The sequence below is a fragment of the Leuciscus leuciscus genome, assembly GCF_965113295.1.
Source record: "Leuciscus leuciscus genome assembly, chromosome: 6".
Taxonomy (NCBI): Eukaryota; Metazoa; Chordata; class Actinopteri; order Cypriniformes; family Leuciscidae; genus Leuciscus; species Leuciscus leuciscus.
Window position 1 is genome coordinate 27647269 of NC_138730.1, and position 25445 is coordinate 27672713.

The window sequence follows — 25445 nt, forward strand, 5'->3', positions numbered from 1 at the left end:
CTTCCTTTGAGCCAGTGTCACATGTATAATTGCCTTTCAACACAGAGATAAATCATGAGATAAAGCCCCACATGCTTCCACTCAGGGCATCTCTCTCTCTCTCTCTCCCTCCGTTTCTGTCTCCTGATATCATCTCCCTCTATTTCTTTCCGCCTCAAAATGTGAGGCAATTTGCCTCATAATGAGGTGAAAGATCCAACCAATGTATTTCTTTTCAGGGAGGTACTATAATAACATTTACACCCTGACCTGAGGAAGTGACCAATAAAAAGGCATTTTAGGAGGTCAAGGACTGTTCTTCTAGTCTGAATACATCTGAATTGTAGTGGGAATGTCATAACAGTTAAACCTCTAGCACTGTTAGTGAGCATTTTTAGTATCCGCAACTGTGTATTGAGCAGCCCTCCCTTCCTTTTTGCCCTTCTCTGACAACACACATCATTTTTTTAATCAGACAGGACCTCCGTCAGCTCCTGCTTTTGAATTCATTACATTCTCAGAGCCACACGAAATCAGAGAAAGTGTTCTGTCTAATAACTCAGAGTATAAATGATTGCCTTGAGTCTGTGAACCTGGCAGAATCAAAGCCGGTCCTCCAGGCAGGCTATCAACATGGTGCATATCTGATCTGTACCAAAGTTTCAAAACAAAGAAGACAGGGCATTAATATTGCAAGGGAGAGGCCAGCTGTGAGAGCCGTCCAGGATGAGGTATGGAGTGATGGGGAGATTCATACAGGGAAGAGAGGAGAGAAAAAGGTCTTGGGCTCCCCCAAGTGGAAACTGTTGCATCTGTGGCTTGTTGTTAGTGTCAAATGTTAAAGTACTGGATAAGAGTGCCTTCAGTCCCTGTAAATGTAAATATTTTTTACTAACGCTTAAATATATGCAGTTATGTAGGTGATTTAGGCTGCTGAACATATGGCAAGGACATATGGTCATTTTTTTTTTATTAGATTTGCATATGAACTTGTATAGCACCAGAATTCAGGCAAAAATGTTAATTTTTTTCATTGTGTCATTAGAGAGCCTAGATTTGGTTCCACGATAGCTTAGATACAAGGACTAAATGTACTTGACTCTGAGCTACGGGCATTAATGCTAATTAATAGGTGATATATGACACTGCCCGAGAGTGTATCTAATGCCCATCTTTCTCTTTCCCTGGCCAATTCACTGACCACGTATACCTTAAAATTCATGAGATGTCAAAGGCTGCTTATTATGCGGTGCACATCTAGGATTAATATTCTAATAAGGTTCATGGAAAGAGTTGAAATTATAACTGCAGCATTTAATCATAATAATAATCAAAGTGGATTACATGTTACAAAACAGAAATGGTTTTTATGCCAGCCGGGGGCAAGACTAACAAGGAAATACACAGCACTTTATTAAACGATATTAAACAGTCAAAAAGACATTTACACACACAGCCATAGCCTGATGTCATGCTGAATGATGAGTATAACGTGTAGTTTTAAGCACTCTGCAAAAATGTTAAACTGGAAGCTATTTTATTGAAAATTCCTTTCATATTGACAGAAAATTGGTTGATCTGAAATTACAGTGCACAAAGACAAAGGAAGTTGGAATGTGATGAATGTTCTGAGATGGTAGAGGTCAGAAATGAAGTGGGCGTTCTGGAATACCTGCTTCTGATTGGTCAATCAAGACATTCAGAGGATTGACATTTCCATTGCAACAGTCGGGTTCCAGAAGTAAAAAATTGCATTCATTTGCAATATGAATATATTTATAATTGATTTTTTTTTAACAATTACTTGTTAAAAATTAATAAACCTTTAAAGACAGAACTAATGAGAGTTACAATGTTGTTAATCATTGACATATGCTTTTGTTAAAGCCATCACAGCCTGCATTATTTTTACTTATTTTTTCAAATAATCATAATTAACAGTGCAATTCCTGGTTGAAAAATTACATTAATCACGATTCTGCAAAGACACACACACCAGAGATTTGCTACAAGCAAATCACATCTAAAGAACTCTTTAGCACCTGCCCACTCCCATGAGCACTACAAATAATGTAATAGTCTCCTTTTGCTCTCAAGTTACTTAAACATTTGTGTGTGTGTGTGTGTGTGTGTGTGTGTGTGTGTGTGTGTGTGTGTGTGTGTGTGTGTGTGTGTGTGTGTGTGTGTGTGTGTGTGTGTGTATTTAGTGTTGACAATCGATTAAAAAAAATGATTAATCACGAATTTTTCCATTATTAATCGCGATTAATCACAACTAATAATAATAATAATTCATTACATTTATATAGCGCTTTTCTCTGCACTCAAAGCGCTTTACAAAGAAGGGGGAATCTCCTCAACCACCACCAATGTGCAGCATCCACTTGGATGATGCGACGGCAGCCATATTGCGCCAGAACGCCCACCACACACCAGCTTACTGGTGGAGAGGAGACAGTGATGAAGCCAATCAGTATATGGGGATGATTAGGAGGCCATGATGGACAGAGGTCACTGGGCAAATTTGGCCAGGATGCCGGGGTTACACCCCTACTCTTTCGAAAGACATCCTGGGATTTTGAATGACCACAGAGAGTCAGGACCTTGGTTTAACGTCTCATCCGAAGGACGGTTAGAACAAAAGGTTAGTTAAAAGGTTTTAACTAACATTAAAGTATTTTATATTCTAATACTTTCACACAGAATCTCCAAAATAATGTAGAAACAACAAAGTAACATAAACAACATAAAATATTACATTTTTAATATTAAACAAAAAAATGTAATGGCATCTTTTTACAAAGCACTATCAATGAAGGTGCACTGGGGTGCACTTATAATGTTAGTATGATTTGTACATAAAAAAAAAGTCATAATTTAGAAATAAAAGGCATTTTTCCTACCCTGATTTTTAGTGCTCGGATTTGAACGGTCTGTTTGAAGGGGCGTGTCTGCTGTGAGACTTAAGTGTAAACATACATTGCTATGATTGGCTAACATCTTTGCATATGAAAAGCTGGAAGGTGGAACTCTCTCAAAAACGTTTAGCATGCTTTTACTATTTAGGATGTTTTTACTATTGCAGCTCTTAGTCAAGAGCAGTGAGTGATTTTCTCTGTCTTTTGTTCTTCGATTAACATTAATGACAGCAGCAGGTTTCGTTCATTTAACACGTTTTAACTAATTTAAGACACTATTTACAAGGATACTAAGCACAGTCTCCAAGACGCTTGAAGTAACCTACCTGAAAGACTATGTGCAAGTCAAGTGTACCAAAGACAAAAGCTTTTTTAACCAAAAAGGGTGGTCACTAGTGATGTTCAGTTCTTGAAAGAATCGTTCTTTTGAGCCGGTTTATCGCAAGTAACCGGTCGTGCCGGTTCAATAATCTAACTGAATCAAGCTTTAGTTATGGGTGGATGACGCAAGACGCACAAGCCGAAGTAGCACATCCTACTAAAAAAACCCGAATGAGCCGGTTCAACCAGCTGTCGAAGTTTGTCGAGGATTACCAAGGAGTCTGATGAGCGAGTTGGCGATACTGTGCATGCCTGTGGCACGTATGTTATTAAACAAAATTTTATTCAAACTTGCAAAAACCTTTCTGATTAGAGATGTAAATAACTTTTACTATAGTTTATTGTGCATTCAGATTATATTTTAAGTTAAGTAAAAATCAAGGAGTTTAAGACTGGTTTATTCTTTCTATATACTTTAGACATGTAGAACATATCCGTGTTTATGCATGTCTGTAATGTTTTCTGTAGGTGTGGAACTTTTACAAATCTTATCCAAGATGTAGGCTGCTTAATGTTGGTCAGTCATATCAGACATAAAGGATCCGCGAAAGAAACTGTGACCACAAACATTAACTTAAGTGAATGACAGGCAATAATCATCAATTTCTGTCAGGACCACTATCATCAAATAAGATTGACTATTGGCATATAGTTTGGATTGGCGGTATGGTTCTGTTCTGGGCGAGAACTCCCTGCGCATCCATGCAGCCTAGCATGGATAAGAGCAGGGAGAGCAGCAAATAACCCCCCTTAGGGTAAACAGAACAGAACCAACAAAAATGTATTGCAGATATCATTAATGTCAATATTTTAATGTACAACATAATTCGAGAATTTAGTCTGATTCAAAGGGGAATCAGAATGCCAAATCCTGACTGGACGAGAGGAGGAGCTGGGGATGGAGTAATGTGCGTAATTAGCTCCTGAGAAATGCTATAGATGTTGATAATACTGAAGGAGTTTATATATGAATATGGTGATAGACGTCGTATTCCTATAGGTAGACATGAATTAGCTGAGAGTCAGCCGATGCGAGCTTGACTATCGTGACTTGCCAGAACTACCGCTACACTTGATATGCGTTCCACAAATAACGTTTTATTTGAATGTTTCAAAATGCATTGAAACAAATGACTTTATTTGAATGTTTCATTGATATAACACGGCACTGAGTTGTTAGAAAAGAAATGTGTAGTAACATCATTGTTTGATGATATGTGATGCGATCTGGGAAAACCCGTCGGATGTCGCACTGGGCCGTTTCAAAGTCCTTTTAGGCAAGTCGTGCCACTCGGCCGCCATCTTGGCAACGCCTCCGGGCAGCTATTTCGGACTAACAAGACCAGGCTCCTATCTAAATGAATGGGCAGAGAGTCAGAACTGCACTTTCACTGGTCACCGGGACATAAAAACTGCATGTATAGAAACAGCAGTAAAATATGATAAAAATCGCTGAAAAAGTTTGATGACTTTGCCCCAAAATAAGGTTTAAAACGCCTTTTCCCCCACAGGTTATACTTTACTACGCATTCGCAAAGGTTCACGACACCAACTTCATTTACGTCTCTATCCAGAATGCCGGTGTTGTGCAATAATCAATGTCAATATTGTTCTCCATTATTTAAATATAAGCAGGTTTGCACTTTATCAGTAATAACAATGTATTGAATAGATCAGTTGTTTTAACTATTCATTAACATGAATCGGTTCAAAGGAGTCATTAGTTTGCGAATTGGACGTGTCATACGGTTGTGTGATTATCCCAGCAGTTAGGACATGGACATCCCACAAGGTTAGTGTCAACACAGAAAACATTAAATCATTGGATAGGTTTTTTCGTTTATTTAGAGAGTAATTTTATGTCAGCTGAATGTGCGGAACGCATTTCAGAGAAGATAAGGCAACGTATTTTAGCACAATTCACACCCAGCGGTAATTCAGGAAAAAAAAATCTCCGAATGCTCCACATGAAACTTTGGTCTTCCGACCTTTTACCATAATGTCGTTTTATTTTGATTAATATGCGTGCGGGAGAGAGAGCAAGACAGCGCTTAATTTGGAGACGGTGAAGTCTTATTTACACTTTCGTCTGGCTCCGAAGAGAGAGAGAGAGTGCGCGCGCGACCGGGGCTCTCTCTCTCTCTCCGCTGTCGCAAAACCTCTACTGTGCGCATGCGTCAGTGGAACCAGACGATAGGCTTAAATGTTGGGGGTAAAAATACTAATGTGCCTAAGACTTTTGCACAGTACTGTACATATACACAGTTGTAATAGAAATTATTCAAACCCCATTGCAAATCAGGTTTATTGGCAACATTTACAGACCTTCAGCTATTTAAGCAACACATAAGCACATATTAACATCTTTAAATCAACAGTTTTATATTTCTCCATTTTTATTTTTATTATATTGTTCACAGTGCTTGATGGGATTGTAGTTCTTTCTCTCGTTAAAGCCATTCAGTACATAGTCTTGTACCTTAGTCTTTTTGTCCGATTTTCAAAAAAAGTTTTTGAAAAAAGTTTCCTATGTTGTGATTCACCTTGTTGGTTGGTTTTGGTTCATGCCATATAACTATTTCACAAAGAGTTTAGGGGGAAAAAACTTCACTTCACCTGTCATGACCAATCGGCAACCTCCCCGTCTCTTCTCTTGAAACCAACACGGAAGTGAGTTAAACTGCAATTCATTGACTGGCCGCTTGCACTGGCTGCAGAAGTGTGTTAAATCTGTATCTCCCCCATGTTAAAATTACCAACTTTACAGCAGAAAAAAACATGTTTACAGCCTGGATCTCTATGTGGCTTTGGTCTATACAGCTAATTTTGCCCTTCATGACAACTGTGAGGGGGGTGCATTTTTTTAGTTGATTAATATTTATAGCCGTTTGTCTGCTGTTAGCTGCGTGCCTGCGTCACTTCACCTCAGCAAATTTTAGCTGCTGAACTTGCCATCTCTTCAGTGTTTGCGCTTTTCTAGGGATTATTTCATACAATTTAATACACCCATTACTTCGCCCACGGCTTTGGATTCCGTCGTTGTCGTCGAGTGTCGTTCGAGAGAACAACCAGCGTTGATTTCAGTTGTTTTCCTCTGTGAACTTGCACTAATGGATGTCTGACAATTTCGTTGATTTTTTGAGTTTTCAGATTTAAAAACATCTATAGATATAAAGGCTTGTTCGTTCTGCTCTCACGGAACAGATGGATTATAATATGCTTTTGTTCCGTCAGATGAAATCCTGCAGGTGTCGTTGCTTTCTCCGTCCATGTAATAAATGCACATCCTTGAATGAGCGCAGATTTCTAGCGCATTTAACGTACTTGAACTTCATAGGTAATATATCTATGGTTTAACCCATTTGAGAGGCGGCCAAATCAGAATTTAAAATTGACTGAATAAGCTCTCTACGAACTTGACGAGCGATGCCGCGCTGACGGACCATAGACTATAAAAAAATTTAACTGTTATGCACATAAATCACTGTCACACACACTCTCTCATATTAAGTTACTGCATAATACATTTTCAACTAGCAGAATAGTACAGAATCACGATACACAGTCTCACTTGTAGCCATGTCTTTTAACTATTATAATATTTTGAAGGGCAAAAACAGGAACTTTTAATTGGCTTTACATCATCAACTGTCACTTTAGCGCGAGGCTCTGGCTCTACTCACGCCCCGCCGCTTTGCCCATTTTCTGTTATCCAGGAGTGACGCAAGGTGACGCAAGGCCAAGATGGCGACGGCCGACTCCGCCCACTTTAGGCTTCAAAAATGCTCTTCAGAAACCTACGGGTGACGTCACGGACACTACGTCCATATTTTTTTACAGTCTATGGTCATGACACATCATGTTTTCCCTCAAAATCTGGTCTCCATTAGGAACCCAAGTGATCCCATTGGCTTAAATAATTCTATTCAGCGCCCGATTACTATACCTACAAAATACAGACTTGCTCTCTCGTTAAACACAAATGCAACTGGCACCATCTTGCCTCAGTTTTGGATCGTTTGTAGGACTTTAGTGTCATGATAGATTACAGGAAGCAAATGCGGGTGAAACAGTGTTTATTTAGAACAGCAACTCAAAGGTGAAATCTCAAAAGAGTCAATGGAGAAGAGTCTCTCAGGGGGACAGCAGGTCTCAGGCTCTCTCTCGCAGGGACTTCGATGGTCAGGTGAATGGTGCTCAGATGAGGTGAATCGGTGGTGATATCCCGTGCATGGTGCTCGATGCAGTGAACCAGAGAAGACAATTCCACGGACAAGACAGGATCCGGTAGACACGACACACTCAATGGAACTGCAAACAACGGATGGACACTGGAATGGAGAGATGAGTGAGTATTTATAGAGAGCGGGAATTGATAGCAGCTGGAGCGGGGAGTGAGTGTGATTGATATCAGCTGGAGCACTGAACAACCACGCGAGCGGGACAACGCCCACTCGCGCACACTCACAGACATGAAAACAAACAGTGACACGCGACACAGAGGAAACAGTGCATAACTCAACCGTGACAGTACCCCCTCCCCTAGGAATGCCTCACGGCATTCCCAGGCCTCCTTACCTGTCGATTGTAATCATCGATCAGGGAGTGATCCAGGATGTCCCGAGCAGGAACCCAACTTCTCTCCTCTGGACCGTAACCTTCCCAATCCACCAAGTACTGAAATCCGCGTCCCCTCCGCCTTGAATCCAGGATGCGACGAACCGAATAAGATGGTTCCCCGTCTACGAGTCGCGGCGGTGGGGGAACCGGGACTGGCGGATTAATACGTGCAAAAAACACGGGCTTTATCTTGGAAACGTGGAAAACCGGATGAATTCTCCTGTACGCCGGAGGAAGGTTGAGGCGGACGGCCACCGGACTAACGATCTTGGTGACAGAAAACGGGCCAATGAATTTAGGAGCTAATTTATTCGATACGGAGCGGAGAGGAATGTTCTTGGTAGAAAGCCACACTTTGGAACCGACGACGTATACGGGAGGCCTAGACCGGTGGCGATCGGCTTTGGCCTTGGTGCGCTCTCGCACTTGGAGGAGTGTCTCCCGGGCTCTCGTCCAAGTACGGTGACACCTCTGGATGAAGGCGTGGGCGGAGGAGACCGCGACTTCGGATTCCGTACTAGGAAAAACAGGTGGTTGGTACCCTACACTACACTGGAACGGAGACAGGCCCGTGGATGACACTGGCAAGGTATTGTGGGCGTACTCCACCATAGAAAGTTGTTGACTCCAGGAGGAAGGATTCCTGGAGACCAAACATCGTAGTGTTCTTTCCAAATCTTGGTTGGCTCTCTCAGTTTGACCATTGCTCTGGGGATGGAACCCAGAGGACAGACTGACCGTCGCCCCCAGCAATCTACAAAACTCTCGCCAGAATCTGGACACAAATTGGGGTCCCCTGTCGGAAACCACGTCTGTCGGGAGGCCATGTAACCGAAAGACGTGGTTCACGACTGCCACCGCTGTCTCCTTGGCTGAAGGCAATTTGGGCAAGGGAATAAAGTGGGCCGCCTTCGAGAACCGGTCCACCACGGTCAAAACTACCGTGTACCCCTGGGAGGGTGGGAGGGCGGTTATAAAATCTAGAGCGATGTGGGACCAGGGTCTCGAAGGCACCGACAGCGGTTGAAGTAACCCATCTGGGGGTCGATTGGACGACTTACCAGTGGCACAACTTGAGCAAGCCAAGACAAAATGGTGAACATCACGAGCCATAAGTGGCCACCAGAACCGCTGCTTAACTAAATAGATAGTACGACTCACCCCTGGATGACAGGCTAGATTAGAGCAATGACCCCACTGGATAACGTCTGATCGTAATCCCTCCGGCACAAATAAGCGGTTAGGTGGGCACCGGATCGGAGGCGTTACCCCTTCCAAGGCCTTCTTGACCCTCGATTCGACCTCCCATGTGAGCGAAGAGATAATTAGGGTCTCTGGAAAAATGCGCTCGGGAGTAGGTTCGTGTTCGGGACGATCAAAAATACGCGACAAAGAATCGGGTTTGATGTTTTTGGACCCTGGACGATATGAGAGAGTAAAATCGAAACGACCGAAAAAAAGTGCCCACCGAGCCTGCCTGGAGTTCAATCTTTTGGCGGTTCTAATATATTCCAGATTCTTGTGGTCAGTCCAGACGATGAAGGGTACCCCTGATCCCTCCAACCAGTGACGCCACTCCTCCAACGCTAACTTGACTGCCAACAACTCTCGGTTACCAATGTCATAATTTCGTTCGGCAGGAGATAGACGATGTGACAAAAACGCGCAGGGATGCATCTTGTCGTCTGAAGGAGAGCGTTGTGAGAGAACTGCGCCTACCCCCACCTCTGACGCATCGACCTCCACCACAAACTGACGTGACGGATCAGGGGCAATTAAGATGGGAGCTGAAACAAAGCAGTTCTTGAGTTTGGCAAACGCAGCCTCAGCTGCGTCTGACCACCTGAACGTAGTTTTGGGGGAGGTCAAGGCGGTCAGAGGTGCGGCTAGTTGGCCGAAGTTGCGAATAAATCGCCGATAGAAGTTGGCGAATCCCAAAAACCGCTGCAGGGCCTTGCGGGAATCTGGGATTGGCCACTCTACCACAGCCTTAACCTTGTCAGGATCCATACGCATACCTTCAGCCGACACGATGTGTCCCAGAAAAGGAACCGACTGTGCATGGAAAACGCATTTCTCCGCCTTGACAAAAAGCCCATTCTCTAGCAATCTTTGAAGCACTCGTCGGACATGCTGCACATGCTCCTGGAGAGACGAAGAAAAAATCAATATGTCATCCAGGTAAACATATATGAATTGATCGATCATGTCTCGCAACACGTCATTGACGAGCGCCTGGAAGACTGCGGGACTATTGGACAGGCCGAACGGCATAACCAAATATTCAAAGTGCCCCCTAGAGGTGTTAAAAGCAGTCTTCCATTCATCCCCCTTCCTGATGCGGACCAAATGATAAGCGTTTCTTAAATCCAATTTTGTGAAGAGTGATGCTCCCTGCAACCTCTCGAAGGCTGAAGACATCAATGGCAAAGGATAAGTGTTTTTTACCGTGATGTTATTCAGCCCTCGGTAATCAATGCAAGGTCGCAGAGAACCATCCTTCTTCCCCACAAAAAAGAACCCCGCCCCCGCAGGAGAAGAGGAAGGGCGGATGAACCCGGTTGCTAGAGAATCAGAAATATATTTCTCCATAGCCTCTCTCTCAGGAACCGAGAGTGAATAAATCTTGCCTTTAGGCGGAGACTTACCTGGCAGTAAATCTATTGCACAGTCATAGGGACGATGCGGAGGGAGAGAAGCAGCCCTTGACTTACTGAACAGCACGATCAAAGACCCTCCGCATCTCCGCCGAGAGTGCCTGGAACGAGGAGCAGCACTGGTCTTGATTCTCCCAGACCGCCGTTCCCCAAAGCGCCGCTCTCCCCGTTAGTAGCGTTAACACGAATGCCACTTTAGATTCCTCCTTCTCGAAGGTCTTAGGCTGTAGGGAGAAATGCATGCTGCAACGTGTTAGAAACGGGCGGCAGTAGTTGGGCTCACCAGAGTAAGACTCGGGGGTCGGAAGTCTGGGTTCTGATTGGGAGAGCGGCACAGCTGGTGTGGGGGGAACGACCGGTGGGTCTGGGAGTGCTGGCGCAGTGGGAGGTTGAAGTTGATGGACTCGCTGGGTGAGCTCGGACACCTGCGAGACAAGAGCCTGAATTGCGCGTCCAGTCTCCCCCTGGCTGCGTTCTTGTGCATCCATCCGGTTGATGCATACTTGAATAAAATCCTCTAACGAGGCTGGAGAACCACCCGCTGCTTCCATGGATTAGTCCATCCGTTCTGTCATGATAGATTACAGGAAGCAAATGCGGGTGAAACAGTGTTTATTTAGAACAGCAACTCAAAGGTGAAATCTCAAAAGAGTCAATGGAGAAGAGTCTCTCAGGGGGACAGCAGGTCTCAGGCTCTCTCTCGCAGGGACTTCGATGGTCAGGTGAATGGTGCTCAGATGAGGTGAATCGGTGGTGATATCCCGTGCGTGGTGCTCGATGCAGTGAACCAGAGAAGACAATTCCACGGACAAGACAGGATCCGGTAGACACGACACACTCAATGGAACTGCAAACAACGGATGGACACTGGAATGGAGAGATGAGTGAGTATTTATAGAGAGCGGGAATTGATAGCAGCTGGAGCGGGGAGTGAGTGTGATTGATATCAGCTGGAGCACTGAACAACCACGCGAGCGGGACAACGCCCACTCGCGCACACTCACAGACATGAAAACAAACAGTGACACGCGACACAGAGGAAACAGTGCATAACTCAACCGTGACATTTAGTATTAATGTTACTGTAATATTGTTGCTGTGTCTGTATTGCTGCTAGGCTGATAAACTCAAATCAATATTTACTGTAAACATATTTATTTATTTATTTTGGTGTGTAGTGTGTAACTTGACAGCTAAACTGAAGCCTGCTGGCCATGTTGAAAACTGATGTGTATGCTTACAGCGGTTCAGAAAAGTAATAGCGGCGTTAAATATCTCTCGGGACAGACATTCAAACATTTAAGGACATTAAAACTCTGTTTGCCACATTTAAGGAGATGCTAGTGAAAAATGCACTCTAAAAGGTGAATAGGAGGTGAGTAATGTTTCACTTAATCCCAGTTAATTGAATGCATCTCACATCGGCTGTCATGCTTAAACACTCAGCCAGAAAGCTCAGGAATAAACATGGCAGGCCACTCTGCCAGCAGCAATCACTATTTGAGGCAGTGAGCAAGAGCTTTCAGGTCGTGTGACCAGCATTTGAATCCAACCCTAGTCATTCTGTGACATATAATCAAGGTCTGCTATTGATCCCGCTACGTACGTTGATTTCTTTTGGCTCTGATGTAGTTATAACACCCGTACTATAGTACTCCTCTGGAAATCGATTTGGTTGTGGAACATATTAAGAGGACAAGGGAATAAGAAGATACCATTGGAATAAGAATCAATTTGTGAATAAGGGTTGTTACTTCATTCACTTGCACTTTGTTTAATCATTGTTTGTGACTGCAGAAAAAAAAAAAAAAAAACACATGAGATGCGAACGTTATCTCGATCAATAATGATGATGCTGAGGGTCTCGCCCGAATAACAGGAAAATAATTGGTCACTGTCACCGTGAAAGATTGGGTGGTAAAATTTCCATTATGACATTTTTTCCATCATCATTTTCATTTTACCATTAGCCTAATTGTTATTTTGGCATCTTTATTAACTCATGTACATTTTTGATTTCATCATTTAATATTGTGCACGTAGGAATACGAGCAGTCTAGTCATCTATATACAATCACGACCTGAGCGGGCAAGACAGGATATTATCATTAATTTATATTTAAATTCAGCATGTACCGGAAGTTGTGATAGTCTTTTCTTCCCTATTGTGACATATTTGAGTGAAATGGCTTCTCGAACAAGAAAAAAATGTAGAGCGGGAATTGATTTTGTCCATTGGAAATTGATTGGATTGTTGTGATTTGCTATTGCTGTGATCTCTGAGTAACAGGTTGTCCCGCCCTCTGGTCAGTAAACAAGTCATCAGAGAAGAGATGTTGCTGCGAGAGGGAGAAGTTAGTTTGATAAAAGATTATGAGGGCACATGAACTTAAAAAAATTATAATGTGCATAGATAAATCAGAATAAGTACTGCAATCTTCCATAAAAAATAAATATTGTCATCTTTGATTTCATGGCGACAACACAAGTTACGTCACAAAACTTTGCTCAGTGAAATACATTAACAACTTTTACAATGGGAATCTTCTAATGTAGAAAAAAACACTAGACAATATATTGTATTTTTATCAATCGAAATGACAGACAGCATTTTGATAGGCTACTAAGAATGTACTAGTGAAGGTTACAGTGAGCCTTTGAATTGCAAAATTATTCAGTTTCAAAGAACTCTAAGCTTCGCACACTTAAGACATCTGATGGTTCAACTCATATGAATGCAATGAATGCATGTGCAATTACATGTTCTGCAAAACAATTGCAAGTGTCTTCATTCATTTGTAACCTAAAAATGTAATCTAATAACAGTAAATACCATTAAATATTAATTATCTATATTTAGGGTTGGGTATTGTTTGAATTTTTAGCGATTCCAATTCTGAATCGGCAAATCGATTCTGATTCAATCCGAAGTCAAACATTTAGATATCAAACATTTATTCAATAAAAGTCAACTGTAAAATACCACTGCAGAGTTTTCTTTTTATAAATAAAATATAAATTAATCCTTATTAAAGTTACAAAAGTTAATCAGTCAAGATCAGTGAGTGATTTTTTTTTTCTCTTTCGCATCTTGTTGCGCTTGAATGGTTTAAACCCATTAAAATGTGCACACAGGAATCAATAGGTGGAGTCGAAATTTTAATTGTATAACTGATTCCAAAATGGGAATACATTTTCTATTCCCAACCCATATCTATATTATAATATATGTAGTCTTTTATTTTTGTTTATCCATTTTCAGTTAACCCATGATAACAGTCTGTCCTGTCCTTAACCCAGACCTGGTGCAGAATGTCATTTTAGCCATGTTTACCAATGCAAGCATTTCTGTTAATTGCACGGGCATGTTATATTGTATGCAACGTTTTGTGTGAGGCTACGTGTTTGATCTTCTGTGAATAGAATATTGCATGAAGGCCCTGTGGGATACACTCCGCAAACAACAAAAGGATTACAGTAGAAGAAACGGGTGTTGCATCTTGACAAGGGCTGCAGTGACCTCCAACACACTGTATGTAACTTTTTTGCTTTGATTATTTTTTATAGGGAATCAAAGGAGGATCAAAGGCGATTCTACAATGTCAGGGTTGCTGATGTTGCCATTTACATCACTTTCAATTCAGCACTGCCCACCCTACTTAGCTTATTCATAAGGTGTCGCTGTCATCGTGACGATCGATTGGCTGCAATGATGATGAATCACTTATTTTGGCTGCTTCCACTGGTCTTTCCGCACCTGAGCTCTCCAGTCATATTGCTAGAGAGGAATGATGGGAATCTCTTTCACAACTGGAACCATCTGATGGAAGGAGATAAAATTGTGCTGCACAGATCCAAAAGAGACTGGATGTGGAGGCAGTTCTTCCTGTCGGAGGAATACACAGGAAGTAACTATCAGTATGTCGGCAAGGTGAGAGTCCATGATAACACAAGCTCAGAACGAACGAGCCTCCTTGGCTAGCAAAACAGGGCTTGGAGGAGATGCAAATGCCTGATTTTTGCATTCCCATTTCGTTTTCCTGAGCTTTATATGGTTTGACACTGGATTTGAACACATTCATGTGTGGCAGGCACTTCGGAAAAATTGATGCCATCATCAAAGAACATAAAGTAGCACAAATATGAATTACACACTCACTGAGGCATGAATATTCACATCCCAGAGAGACAGAACGCGAATAAGAGTGGGAGAGAGTCGTTTCGAGACAGAATACTTTGTACCAGGGTTTAGTTTTTACCGCTTTCATTTCCAGGACAAAGTGGCTCCGCTGAGACCTGACAGGAATCAACAATTATGGGCTATTTCACTCACTCTTTTTCATTCACCCCATTGACTTCCAACCCATCTGCAGTGGCTGTGTGAAGGAAGGGACTGCAATTCATCAAGTCACAGTTCAGAGGCATGCTATATTTATGCCATTGCCACATTAAACATGAAAGAGGAGTCCATACTGACATTCAGCTGCACAGTCCCTGTTATTAAAACACTGACTGGTTTGTATACGTACAAACTTTGGAGGACATGTATAGAATAGACTATGACAAATAGATTTAAACTGTACTATTTTTATTTAAATATTTTATTCTTGTTTAGCACATAGACTACTAATAATGCTACCATAAAAGAGTACATTTGCATCACTTAGTCAAAAGGTTAGCTGTGCACATGTACACAATTGGAACCTGTCTACTAAACTTTGGCAAGTTAACTTGGATTAAGTGGACTTGATATGGTAATTACTGTATTTGGCTAGAGCAAGTAGACAAGTGAGATCTGAATCAGTGGGAGTGTATCAAATTAAACTGCAAAGAGAACAAGTGTGCATCGATATCTCTTTCCAGTCAGTCATTGCAGTGTAAAGGAGTCAAGAGTCCAATGTTTGTATTCAGGTTGCCAACATCACATGCATGAAGTAGCCTAGCCTATTATACTGAATTTAGGTTACGATTTGATCAGATAAAGTCACGATTCAATTCCAGAACGATTAATAGGCCTACGTTTGTTTCCTATTGAGTAATTTGCAGTTAAAATGCAAAACGCTAAATATTTCGTAAAAACCGAGTTCAGACTGCATTCAGGTGACTGACGTCGTTTGGTTCGCAACACGCAAAATGTCACTCACCTGTGCATAATAGTGACTTCGGATTCCGTTGTAATGTAACGTTACGTTTATGCATCACAGATTATTGACACCCTTTTTTTCCGGAAGGATATCATTGCGGTGCGGTCTCACTGAAATAGAATCAACTCACATCGAGTCTCACTCTTTCGAATCTAGAAGCTTCAATCGCATGCTGAGGACATCTGGTGGTAAATGCAACAAACACACAGAACAATCTTTCACATTTTACAAATAAATAGCAAGTGTTTTCATTAAAGTGTAACTAATATATAAAATATGTAGTCTTTTAATAATTTTGGTAGCGTAAACCCCCCCCAAAAAAAACAAAAAACTATGGCGTATAGGCAACTAAATAATCCTCGTTTACTCAAATCACGTGACTTAGCCAGTTTGTATGAAACAGAAACAAAATTAGTTTGGAAGTAATATGAACAAATTGCGTGTATTTATAAATACATTGTTTGAAATAAGTGCACTCCAACATACATAAATTGAGGGGGAGTAGTGTATTGAACACTGTTTAGGGACTCTGCGGATCAGAACAGCTTTTATGCTCAGGCAAATAAAAAGCTGCTTTTGTAACATTTCGCTTCGTGGTGTTTTCCTATGTAATATCAGTTAGTGCGGATTATATAAAGTGTTTGTTATGAGATCCTGCTGACGCGCTGAGTGTGTTTGAGGGGTCAGCAGGTGGAATCAGACCATTGGCTCTTTCTAAAAACAGACTTTAGAGCCCAGGATAAATGCATTAAATGGCCATGACTCTGGCCAGATGCTGGACTGCACTCATAAACGCATGAAACAATTGCTTATTTTATTTTTTATTTTTTTTTATTCTCTGAAGCCTGTTGGAACCCATAGTCTCATCCCACAGGTTAACATTGAATTAAGCATCAGGCGGTGACAGTTGAACAGCTTTAAAGGGCAAATCAACCCATTTAAGGGAAACTAAATGACCCAACCGGTGGGATGTATCAGGGTTATTTTTCAATTAGGGGAACTTTTCTGACCCCTTGTAAGACTTAAAAAAAAAAGAAAAAGAAAAAAAAAAGATAATTAAATTCTAGCTATATCTGCTTGCACTGCTTGCTAACTTCTTGATCCAAGTCCAAGACTTTTGTAGTTTCTTTCTTAAATTAAGTGTCATTATTATCACATCATTTCAAGTCAAATATCCTAAAGCAAAATTTTACCGGTATTTAAAAAATTTAAAAAAGGCAAAAAATAAAAAGTGTTGACTGACTACAAAGCGTTATTGATTTGTTTTCTAACAAGTTACCAACAACAATCAATTTGAATGTTATACTATATAGAGGACAGTGATGAGATCCAGTTTAAATGGATGACAGTGTGGGCAAAAATGGAAATAATTACAATTCACTACTAAAATGAAAAGTCATGGAAATCATTCATGTACTAAAAGGCCGAACATTTCATATTTTTAGAAATGCAAATGGAAATGCAATAAAAACACTGTGGTAAAATCAGACTAAAAGCTTCATTAGTATTTAATGGAATATGTTCTGAAGACTTGTACTTTTAAGACTTTTTCTTTAAGATGTCTGTGGCTTTTATGAGTTTCTATTGTCCCTAGAGAGCTTTCCCTTTAAAAGATTCTTCTTCTAAGCTGCTAACCATGATCGAAAACAAGACAAGCTGAAGTTCACTGGTTAATAAAACATGGCAGCATATCATATTAACATTTTGCTGAAGGAAGGACTTTTATGCTACTCTACTAGTGATTAGAATGTTTGATTTAAAAAATATCCACAAATGATGTGGCAAATTTCAAATCTGTGCATTGCGACATGGTTAAGTCACTGTCTGCTTTCTGTCCATGCAGCTTCGCTCAGACAAAGACATAGGGGATGGAACTGCCAGATATGTTCTCTCCGGGGAAGGAGCAGGCACAGTATTTCGTATCGATGAGAAGTCTGGGGATTTACATGCTACTCAGAGACTGGACAGAGAGGAAAAGGCCTCTTACACACTGCAGGCCCAGGCTTTCAACAAGATCACGGGCCTCCCCCTGGAGCCTGCCACTGAATTCATTGTCAAGATACATGACATCAATGACAATGAGCCCAAATTCACCAGGGCTGTCTACTCTGCCAGTGTACCTGAAATGTCAGACGTCGGTGAGTGAATGAAAATTACTTTTTCTCCCGTTGTTGTTATTTGAAGTGCATTTACTGTCATGCTGGAATACTGCACCAGTGTGTGATATTCCTGTCACTGCAGTGTTTTTAAGGTCAAGGATGGCACACTGCTATTGGTTGGAGTTTTTGAAGCATGTATTGTTATGGAGTGTGGCATTTACACAAGTGAGCTGAATTTTCAAAATGTTTTGTTTGGCTTTGATTTAAGTCTTTATCATACTAACCCACAGTTACTCAACATTTTGTTTATGAATTATTTTATTTTATATTTTATTTTATTTTAATTAAATTTTGTGTGCCCCTGTATTTAAAAATGAAAAGACATAAATAAATGGTATATAGTCCCACATGAGTTATATAAAAAAAATCTTCGTTCACATTTACATTTACATTTAGTCATTTAGCAGACGCCTTTGTCCAAAGCGACTTACAAATTAGGACAAAATTCAAGCAACAACAACGCAAGAAGTGCTCAAAATACGAAGTTCAGGTATTATTCAGAGTAGCATAAGCCTGATAAGTGATGTTTCAAAGGGAAAGGAATTTTTTTTTTCAGACAGGAGCATTTGATGTTGTCAAAAGGTCTAGAGACGATAGCAAAATGTACTGACATTTTATATTTATTACTTGGTGTTTGTTGCACATAAGTAAATTATGTATAGCAAATTAAACTAGTGCCATGGTTCTGTTAATAATCAGAAATAACCATATTTCCTAAAAGTAGCAGTTTTCTAGGAATGTACAGTTAATAATATGTACTGCAGGTAGTCAAATGCAAATATTTGTAATCACTAAAAGCAGTGCCCGCAAGGATCTGCCTCTCTTGAGTCCTGATGTAGTGTCTAATGGAAGAGATCTTATCACATTTTCTATTTACATCTAATTCCCATTCGCACATCATCTATCACCACTGTCTCACACAATCAGTGGCTCTGTAGTGACACTGCACCATACATATCCACAGCGCATGAATATTCAGGAGATTCATGCTGTTTCTCAGTAATATCATAATAACCTCTGGTTATCCCGTTTCCAATCAAGTCAGTCCTCAAGCAGTGAAGCAGTCTGTTTGGTATCGTCTCCCCAAAGAAAATCTAATGATGTTCTTCCCTCTCTCATTTTCAGCTGGAATCGAATATAAGGGACTGTACATCGTATTTATGAAATTATTGCCCTCAATCAAAGTGAAAGTGTCATCATATTATGAAGCGCTCATTACCCTCTGACACACAACCCTAGGACAAAACCAATTCAATATGTATTTTCTAATAAAAGGAATGGTTGTAAATCTAGGTTAGAGGCACTGTAGCCTTTGAACCATAATGAATGCTAATAATTCAGTTCTGAAAACAAAACAATGACCCAACTATTTATTTTCATGACTGTACCCCTTTTTTGAGAGCTGGGTTCTTCACATTTGAGAAATTTAATATTATGCAAATATATTGCCAAACACACAACCCTTCTTCCCAAAAAAGTATTATGCTCTAATTGGTTAAATCGTAATACTAATTAACTTCTCCACTGCTACCCAAATCAATATTGTATTGCTGAGAGGTTGGTCTTTCATAGTTCTACAGACCCAGTTATGTTCTCAATTATGCTTGATTGAAATATTAACTTATCAGATGCTTATAAATTCCTTAATTGAAATAAATATTGGAATGCAGTATGATGATGCAAAATATTAGAGTTCATAGTGTAGTTACTTATTTCTGATGGCAGATTTTGGTATTTTGGCAAATCTGAGGACATCTTTTCAACATTATTGAAGTGTTTTTTTTTGTGTGTGTGTTTTTGGTGTCAGCATAAAAGTGAAGCAGGGCACTTATTTAAACATCTGCATATCTCCATTTGCTCTCATCTCCATTCTCAAAACTCATTCATGTTTTTTTCTTATTTATTTATTTATAGGTACTTTTGTAATAGAAGTCAATGCCACTGATGCAGATGATGCCACATACGGGAACAGTGCTAAACTCGTGTACAGCATTCTACAAGGGCAGCCCTACTTCTCTGTGGATCCTGACACAGGTGAGTCCTCCAAACATTTTGTTGAAAACATATTCTCTGCTGACATACTACTATGATGTATGCCTGAGGCCATTTGACAAGGTAAGGCAGGGATGTTACTTTTTATGTGGAATGTCTGAAGCATGAAGATCACACACTGCTGTGCCTGGTTAAGATCCAGCTAGAATATTTGCTTTACACAAAATAGAATAAATCTTTGAAATGGAACAAATTACTAAGGCTTGTATTATTGCTTTTGCTGAGAAGAATGCAAGTTAAGCTTGATAAATGTTGCAATATAAAGGTTATGGATGCAAAATATTAAGATTAAGGCATAATCGCAAGCCCAAGCAGGGACAGAAAATACTGTCCCTATAAAAAAAAGTAGCGCTATAAATCAAATAAATTAAAAAATATAAATTATTATATAAAATGAAAAATGGAAGTATAAAATTCTTTTTAGTATGCAATAAGTTCCCTGGGACTGAAAAAAAAGCTGTCCTGTATTAAACTGTGAAAAATTAGTAGATAAATTAATAAACATTTTCTTAGAACGAAAAGGCAGAATCAGAAAATAAGAATACATTTAAAATTGTGTGTGTGTGTGTGTGTAGCCATTAGGCTACTCCAGTCTTTAGTGTCACATGAATCCTTCAGAAATCATTCTAGAATGCTGATTCTAAAAAAAAAAATAAAAAAAAAAAGGAAACCGTAATACATACAGTATTTTTTTTCAGGATTCTTTGATGAATAGAAATTTTAAAAGAACATAATTTATTTTAAATAGAAATACTTTGTAACATTATAAATGTATTTGCTGTCACTTTTGACCAATTTATTGTGTCTTTGCTGTATAAAAGTATATATATATTTTTTTAAACAGATTAATATTAATACATTTTACATTTACACTTTGCTATTGATATGTTGTTTTATGATTGATGGTTAATCAGTGTTTTCTGTGCAGGAATTGTCAGAATAGCCCTTTCCAGTATGGATCGGGAAGTGCGGAAGGAGTATCAGGTGGTTATTCAAGCCAAAGACATGGCAGGACAGATGGGTGGTCTGTCTGGAACCACCACGGTCAACGTTACCCTCACAGATGTTAATGACAGCCCGCCACGTTTTGCTTACAGTAAGATGTCACTAATTCATGAGTGCTTTTAAAATCAAAGTGAATTGCAACCCATATACTGTTTGAATTGATTTTCTGACATATTGTACTTCTTGAACTGTGAATTGTATTTCTGACATATTTCCAAGAAAGAAGGCATATTTAACAAGAAAAAGTGTAGGGTGGGACTGATTGTGAAAATTGTACATTAAATAACTTAATGGAATGTGAGTTCACTATATTGCTGCTATTGGTTATTAGTTAGTTATTAGAAGTTAACTAAAATATAATGAGGATTTTTTTTTGTCTTAAGATTAACTTTAACAGAACCAAATGCATTAAGTAATCAAATAGGGTCAATGTTGACTTTAAAAACCATAAAAGCCTTAGAATTAGACTAAAATGGGCAAAAAACTAAAAATACTGCATATGGTTGAAATAAATGTAACCTCTATTCTTTTCGAGGTTCTTACCACCTAAGCACTTATGAGTCGGCAGAAATCGGATCAACTGTGGGCAGAATAAAAGCCAATGATGGTGACGAGGGAGAAAATGCTGAAATGAAATACAGAATTGTAGAAGGAGATGGCAAAGAATATCTAGATATAATTACAGATGAGATATCCCAAGAGGGTGTTATCGTTGTCAAAAAGGTAAAAACCTGTATCAATATTTATGAATAGGTTATGATGTATAACGCTGTGAAAATATGTACAACCAGTCTTTTTGATCTTCATCCAGAAACTGGACTATGAAAGCAAACGCGTGTACACTGTGAAAGTGGAGGTGACTAACACACACCAGGACCCCAACTTCTTTCATCTGGGCCCATTCTCTGACACAGCTATCATCAAGGTCACAGCCAAAGATGTGGATGAGCCTCCTATCTTCAGCAGGCCTCAGTATGTCTTTGAGGTCAATGAGGACACACCAAAAGGAACAGCAATTGGAACTATTACAGCCTGGGACCCCGATGCCACAGATTACCCAATTCAGTGAGCACTTGAAATATTTAATAATTCAACACTAACTGCAGGGAATTCACCAACGTGGTTTGCACCTGCTGGCAGTATTTTATTTGCACACAGTCTGCACAGCACCTGAATCATTAAATAAATTATGCAAATCAGATAACGGCACAAACACGCCCCCAAAAAATCTGTTGAATGCAATTTGCATGCTGCAATTCTCAGTTTTGCATGCTGATTCTGCTCTAGGTTGTAGAAGGTACAGCAGATTACCGGGATCTGACATACTTCACTGGGGCTGCATTGCTCCAGCGTCTGAATCGAGTCTTTAAAATAACAAAAATGCAGTTGACTGCAAAACTGCATAAAAATATAAAAAAAATATGGACATATGCCCAGTTTACGCTCTTCTTCTTCATTTGATTATCATTTGATGAATTACTGCTGCCATGATGTCTAGAAAATGTACACAAACCAATAGTGCCGAATTTTGGTGTATAATGCACAATCTGTTTTAAGTCTAATTTACATAGAAAGATTTGTGTGCAGTGAAACGAATGACAATTTAAAAACACATGCCACAGTACTATATATGCAGATAGCGCATAGTGAAACTGGATTGTGGGTGGCTAGCAAATGAGATGCAGGTTTTTGCACTGAAATATAATGCAAAAATGGGATGTAAACTGTTTGGTGAATTTGCTCCAGTGAGTTTAATTTAGTTTATAGCACAGTATAGTGTTGGATCAGTGCCCACTATTGGTTCTAAAAACTTGAAAATACTTTAAAAAGGTTACAATAAAAAAGAAAAATCACATTGTGAGATGCAAAGTTACAATTGTTCATGGAAATCAACATGATGAGAAATAAAAGTTGAGAAGTCATATTTTATATAGTCACAGTTCATTTCCTGGCAACTGGCTGATCCAATTTATAACAACTGCTATGCAATGACACCCCTTCTTCAGACTTCAGGGAATGTCAGTGACTATTCAACTTATTTTTAATTATTTCTTAAACTTTCCCATAGATATGCAGTAGATCACCACACAGACCCAGAGAGACTCTACCACATCGACCCCAAGAATGGATCCATCACAATTCTTAAGTCTCTTGACAGGGAAGTGTCAAAGTGGCACAACATCTCAGTCCTGGCCAGTGAGATGAGTAAGTAAATACATGCATAAAGAAATAGCGTTGCCTGGTGACATATCACATTATGATGTGTTACCAGGCTATTTATTTAAACATAAATAAGTATGAGAATGAAAATATCTTTCCTGGCTATTTTACACTGTGTTACTCTCATCAGATAACCCTCATCAAAGAAGCCGTGTCCCTGTCTTGATAAAAGTTTTGGATGTGAATGACAATGCGCCAGAGTTTGCCATGATTTATGAGACATTTGTGTGTGAGAATGTCAAAGCTGGGCAGGTAGGTAACATTTATATATGCTTTTGACTGTGTGACCATGAAATGGAATTATTAAAATGGTTGTAAACAGAACATAATTATTCTGCATATTCAAAAACATGTCTTCCATTTCAGCTCATACAGACTATCAGTGCCATCGACACAGATGAACCGCTTGTGGGTCACAAATTTGTATTCAGCTTGAGTTCGATGAATCCAAACTTCACCATCTTTGATAATGAAGGTGAAAAAATCTTCCCTTTGACGGATAAATCTTGAAGCTTATGGAAAATGCATGTTTAATCTTTTTTTCTATTTTGGCACTAACAAAAACAGCTTTATTTTTCCTGTTGTTTGACTCAGCATGAGATAATATCTCTAGCTCTGACTGTTTGAATGTTCTCTTAACCCCCACCTCTCCCAAAGATAACACAGCCAGAATCCTGACCAGAAGAAGTGGATTTAACAGGCGTGAAATGAGTGTCTACTATCTGCCAGTAGTTATCTCCGACAGCGACTACCCCATCCAGAGCAGCACCAGCACTTTGACCATTCGTGTGTGCAGCTGTGACGCCACCGGCAACATGGGTTCCTGCAGTGTTGATGCGTTGCTGCTCTCTGCTGGCCTCAGCACTGGGGCGCTAGTGGCGATACTTCTCTGCATCCTTATCCTTCTTAGTGAGTTTTCACCCACTGTGTTACTAGCTAGCAAGTGGTACTGTAGTTCTTTTTATTATTATTATTCACATTGCAACCCATGGCAACCTTATTGTAGTTTAGATTTCATTAGTTTTCATTAGTTTTTTTTGTTTCAGTTTATTTAGTTAATTTTTCAGTATTTTATTATTTTGGTTTTAGTATTTTAGGACTTCCAAAGATAATGTGCTACTGCTAACGGTGTTAAGATACTCCGCTAAGTCTAGTATTATTTCACTCTAGTGGTGTTGATTGTTTAATTCAGTTGAGTTGTAGAAGTTTCAAGTTTTTTAATATACCATGTATCAAAAACTCAAACTAAAGTTAGCTTAGGGACACTGTTATTTTATTTTAGTTGGTTTTGAGTAACGAAAATGCATTTTGGTTTAGTTTTGTTTTTCCCCAGTATTGTTAGTTTTCATTTAAGTTTCATTGTAGTTTTTGACTGTGATGGGGATAGTTTACTTTTAAAAGTAATGCATTACAATATTGCATTACTCTCTAAAAAAAAGTAACCAACTGTGTACTTTTTATGAAAAGTAATGCGTTATGTTACTTTTGCGTTACTTTTTCTCAACTAGGTGGGGCTTGCTTGTTTGTTTATTTAATAACAAACAAGTTCTATTTTTGGCTAATGTAAAGGCCCTTTCACACCAAAAGCGAAATGAATAACCCTCAGGCTGAAATAAATTCTAATTCTAACCTGTACAGTAGAGGGCGCAGCTCCAAAAAATCTTTCAGCTGTGCTGCCATTCTGGATAGCAGAAGTTCAACATTCTTGCTTCAGCAAAAAAAAAAAAAAAAAAACAAAACATAAATGTGATGTTTCTCTAAAGTGATTTTTTTGGGATCAGCAACAAAATACATTGCTTAATAAAGTGAGATTAAACACATAAGGTTTATTTATATTTAACATATTTAATGATTGCAGGTTTGCATAATATTCTGAGTGTACATTTCACTGTTTCATTCATTTTGAGAAATACTGAATCTGTTTTTGTGCAAGTGCAAATGGATGTTCAAATTAAGTCAAGAACAGGGGTGTCCAAACCTGTTCCTGGAGAGTTTAGCTCTAACCCTAATTTAAATACCTAATCAAGGTCTTCAGGATTACCAGCAACTTCCAGATAAGTGTAAATCTGCAGGATGTTGGCACTCCAGGTGCAGGTTTGGATACCCCTGGTCTAGAACTACAATAACCATCATGTTCACACAGAGCACACAATGCCTCTGCACTTTACTCACGATTTATCTCAACAAGGGAACAGGAGAGCTGTCAGTCAATAAATGGGAAAACAAAGTAATGTGCATTACTTATTTGAAAAAGTAACTCAGATATTTGGTTGTAAATTTAAAAGTAATGCATTACTTTACTCGTTATTA

The 25445-nt window shown here is 39.5% G+C and overlaps 1 protein-coding gene and 1 long non-coding RNA gene across 2 annotated transcripts in view; one reads left to right on the top strand and one right to left on the bottom strand.

The window, feature by feature from the left end:
* LOC309500614 overlaps positions 1-25445 on the bottom strand; it is a 552694-nt gene that overhangs the window by 98640 nt on the left and 428609 nt on the right. The gene's annotated exons all lie outside the window — the stretch shown is intronic.
* Positions 1-25445, top strand: part of cdh10a (cadherin 10, type 2a (T2-cadherin)) — a 30136-nt gene that overhangs the window by 1283 nt on the left and 3408 nt on the right. Inside the window, exons 2-11 of the mRNA XM_082172244.1 lie at positions 14123-14486; positions 17543-17837; positions 19773-19892; positions 20839-21006; positions 21451-21638; positions 21727-21980; positions 22984-23120; positions 23266-23387; positions 23502-23610; positions 23793-24044. Of these exons, the coding sequence (XP_082028370.1) occupies positions 14265-14486; positions 17543-17837; positions 19773-19892; positions 20839-21006; positions 21451-21638; positions 21727-21980; positions 22984-23120; positions 23266-23387; positions 23502-23610; positions 23793-24044 (1867 nt within the window). The 5' untranslated portion in view covers positions 14123-14264. The remainder of the gene's footprint in view (positions 1-14122; positions 14487-17542; positions 17838-19772; positions 19893-20838; positions 21007-21450; positions 21639-21726; positions 21981-22983; positions 23121-23265; positions 23388-23501; positions 23611-23792; positions 24045-25445) is intronic.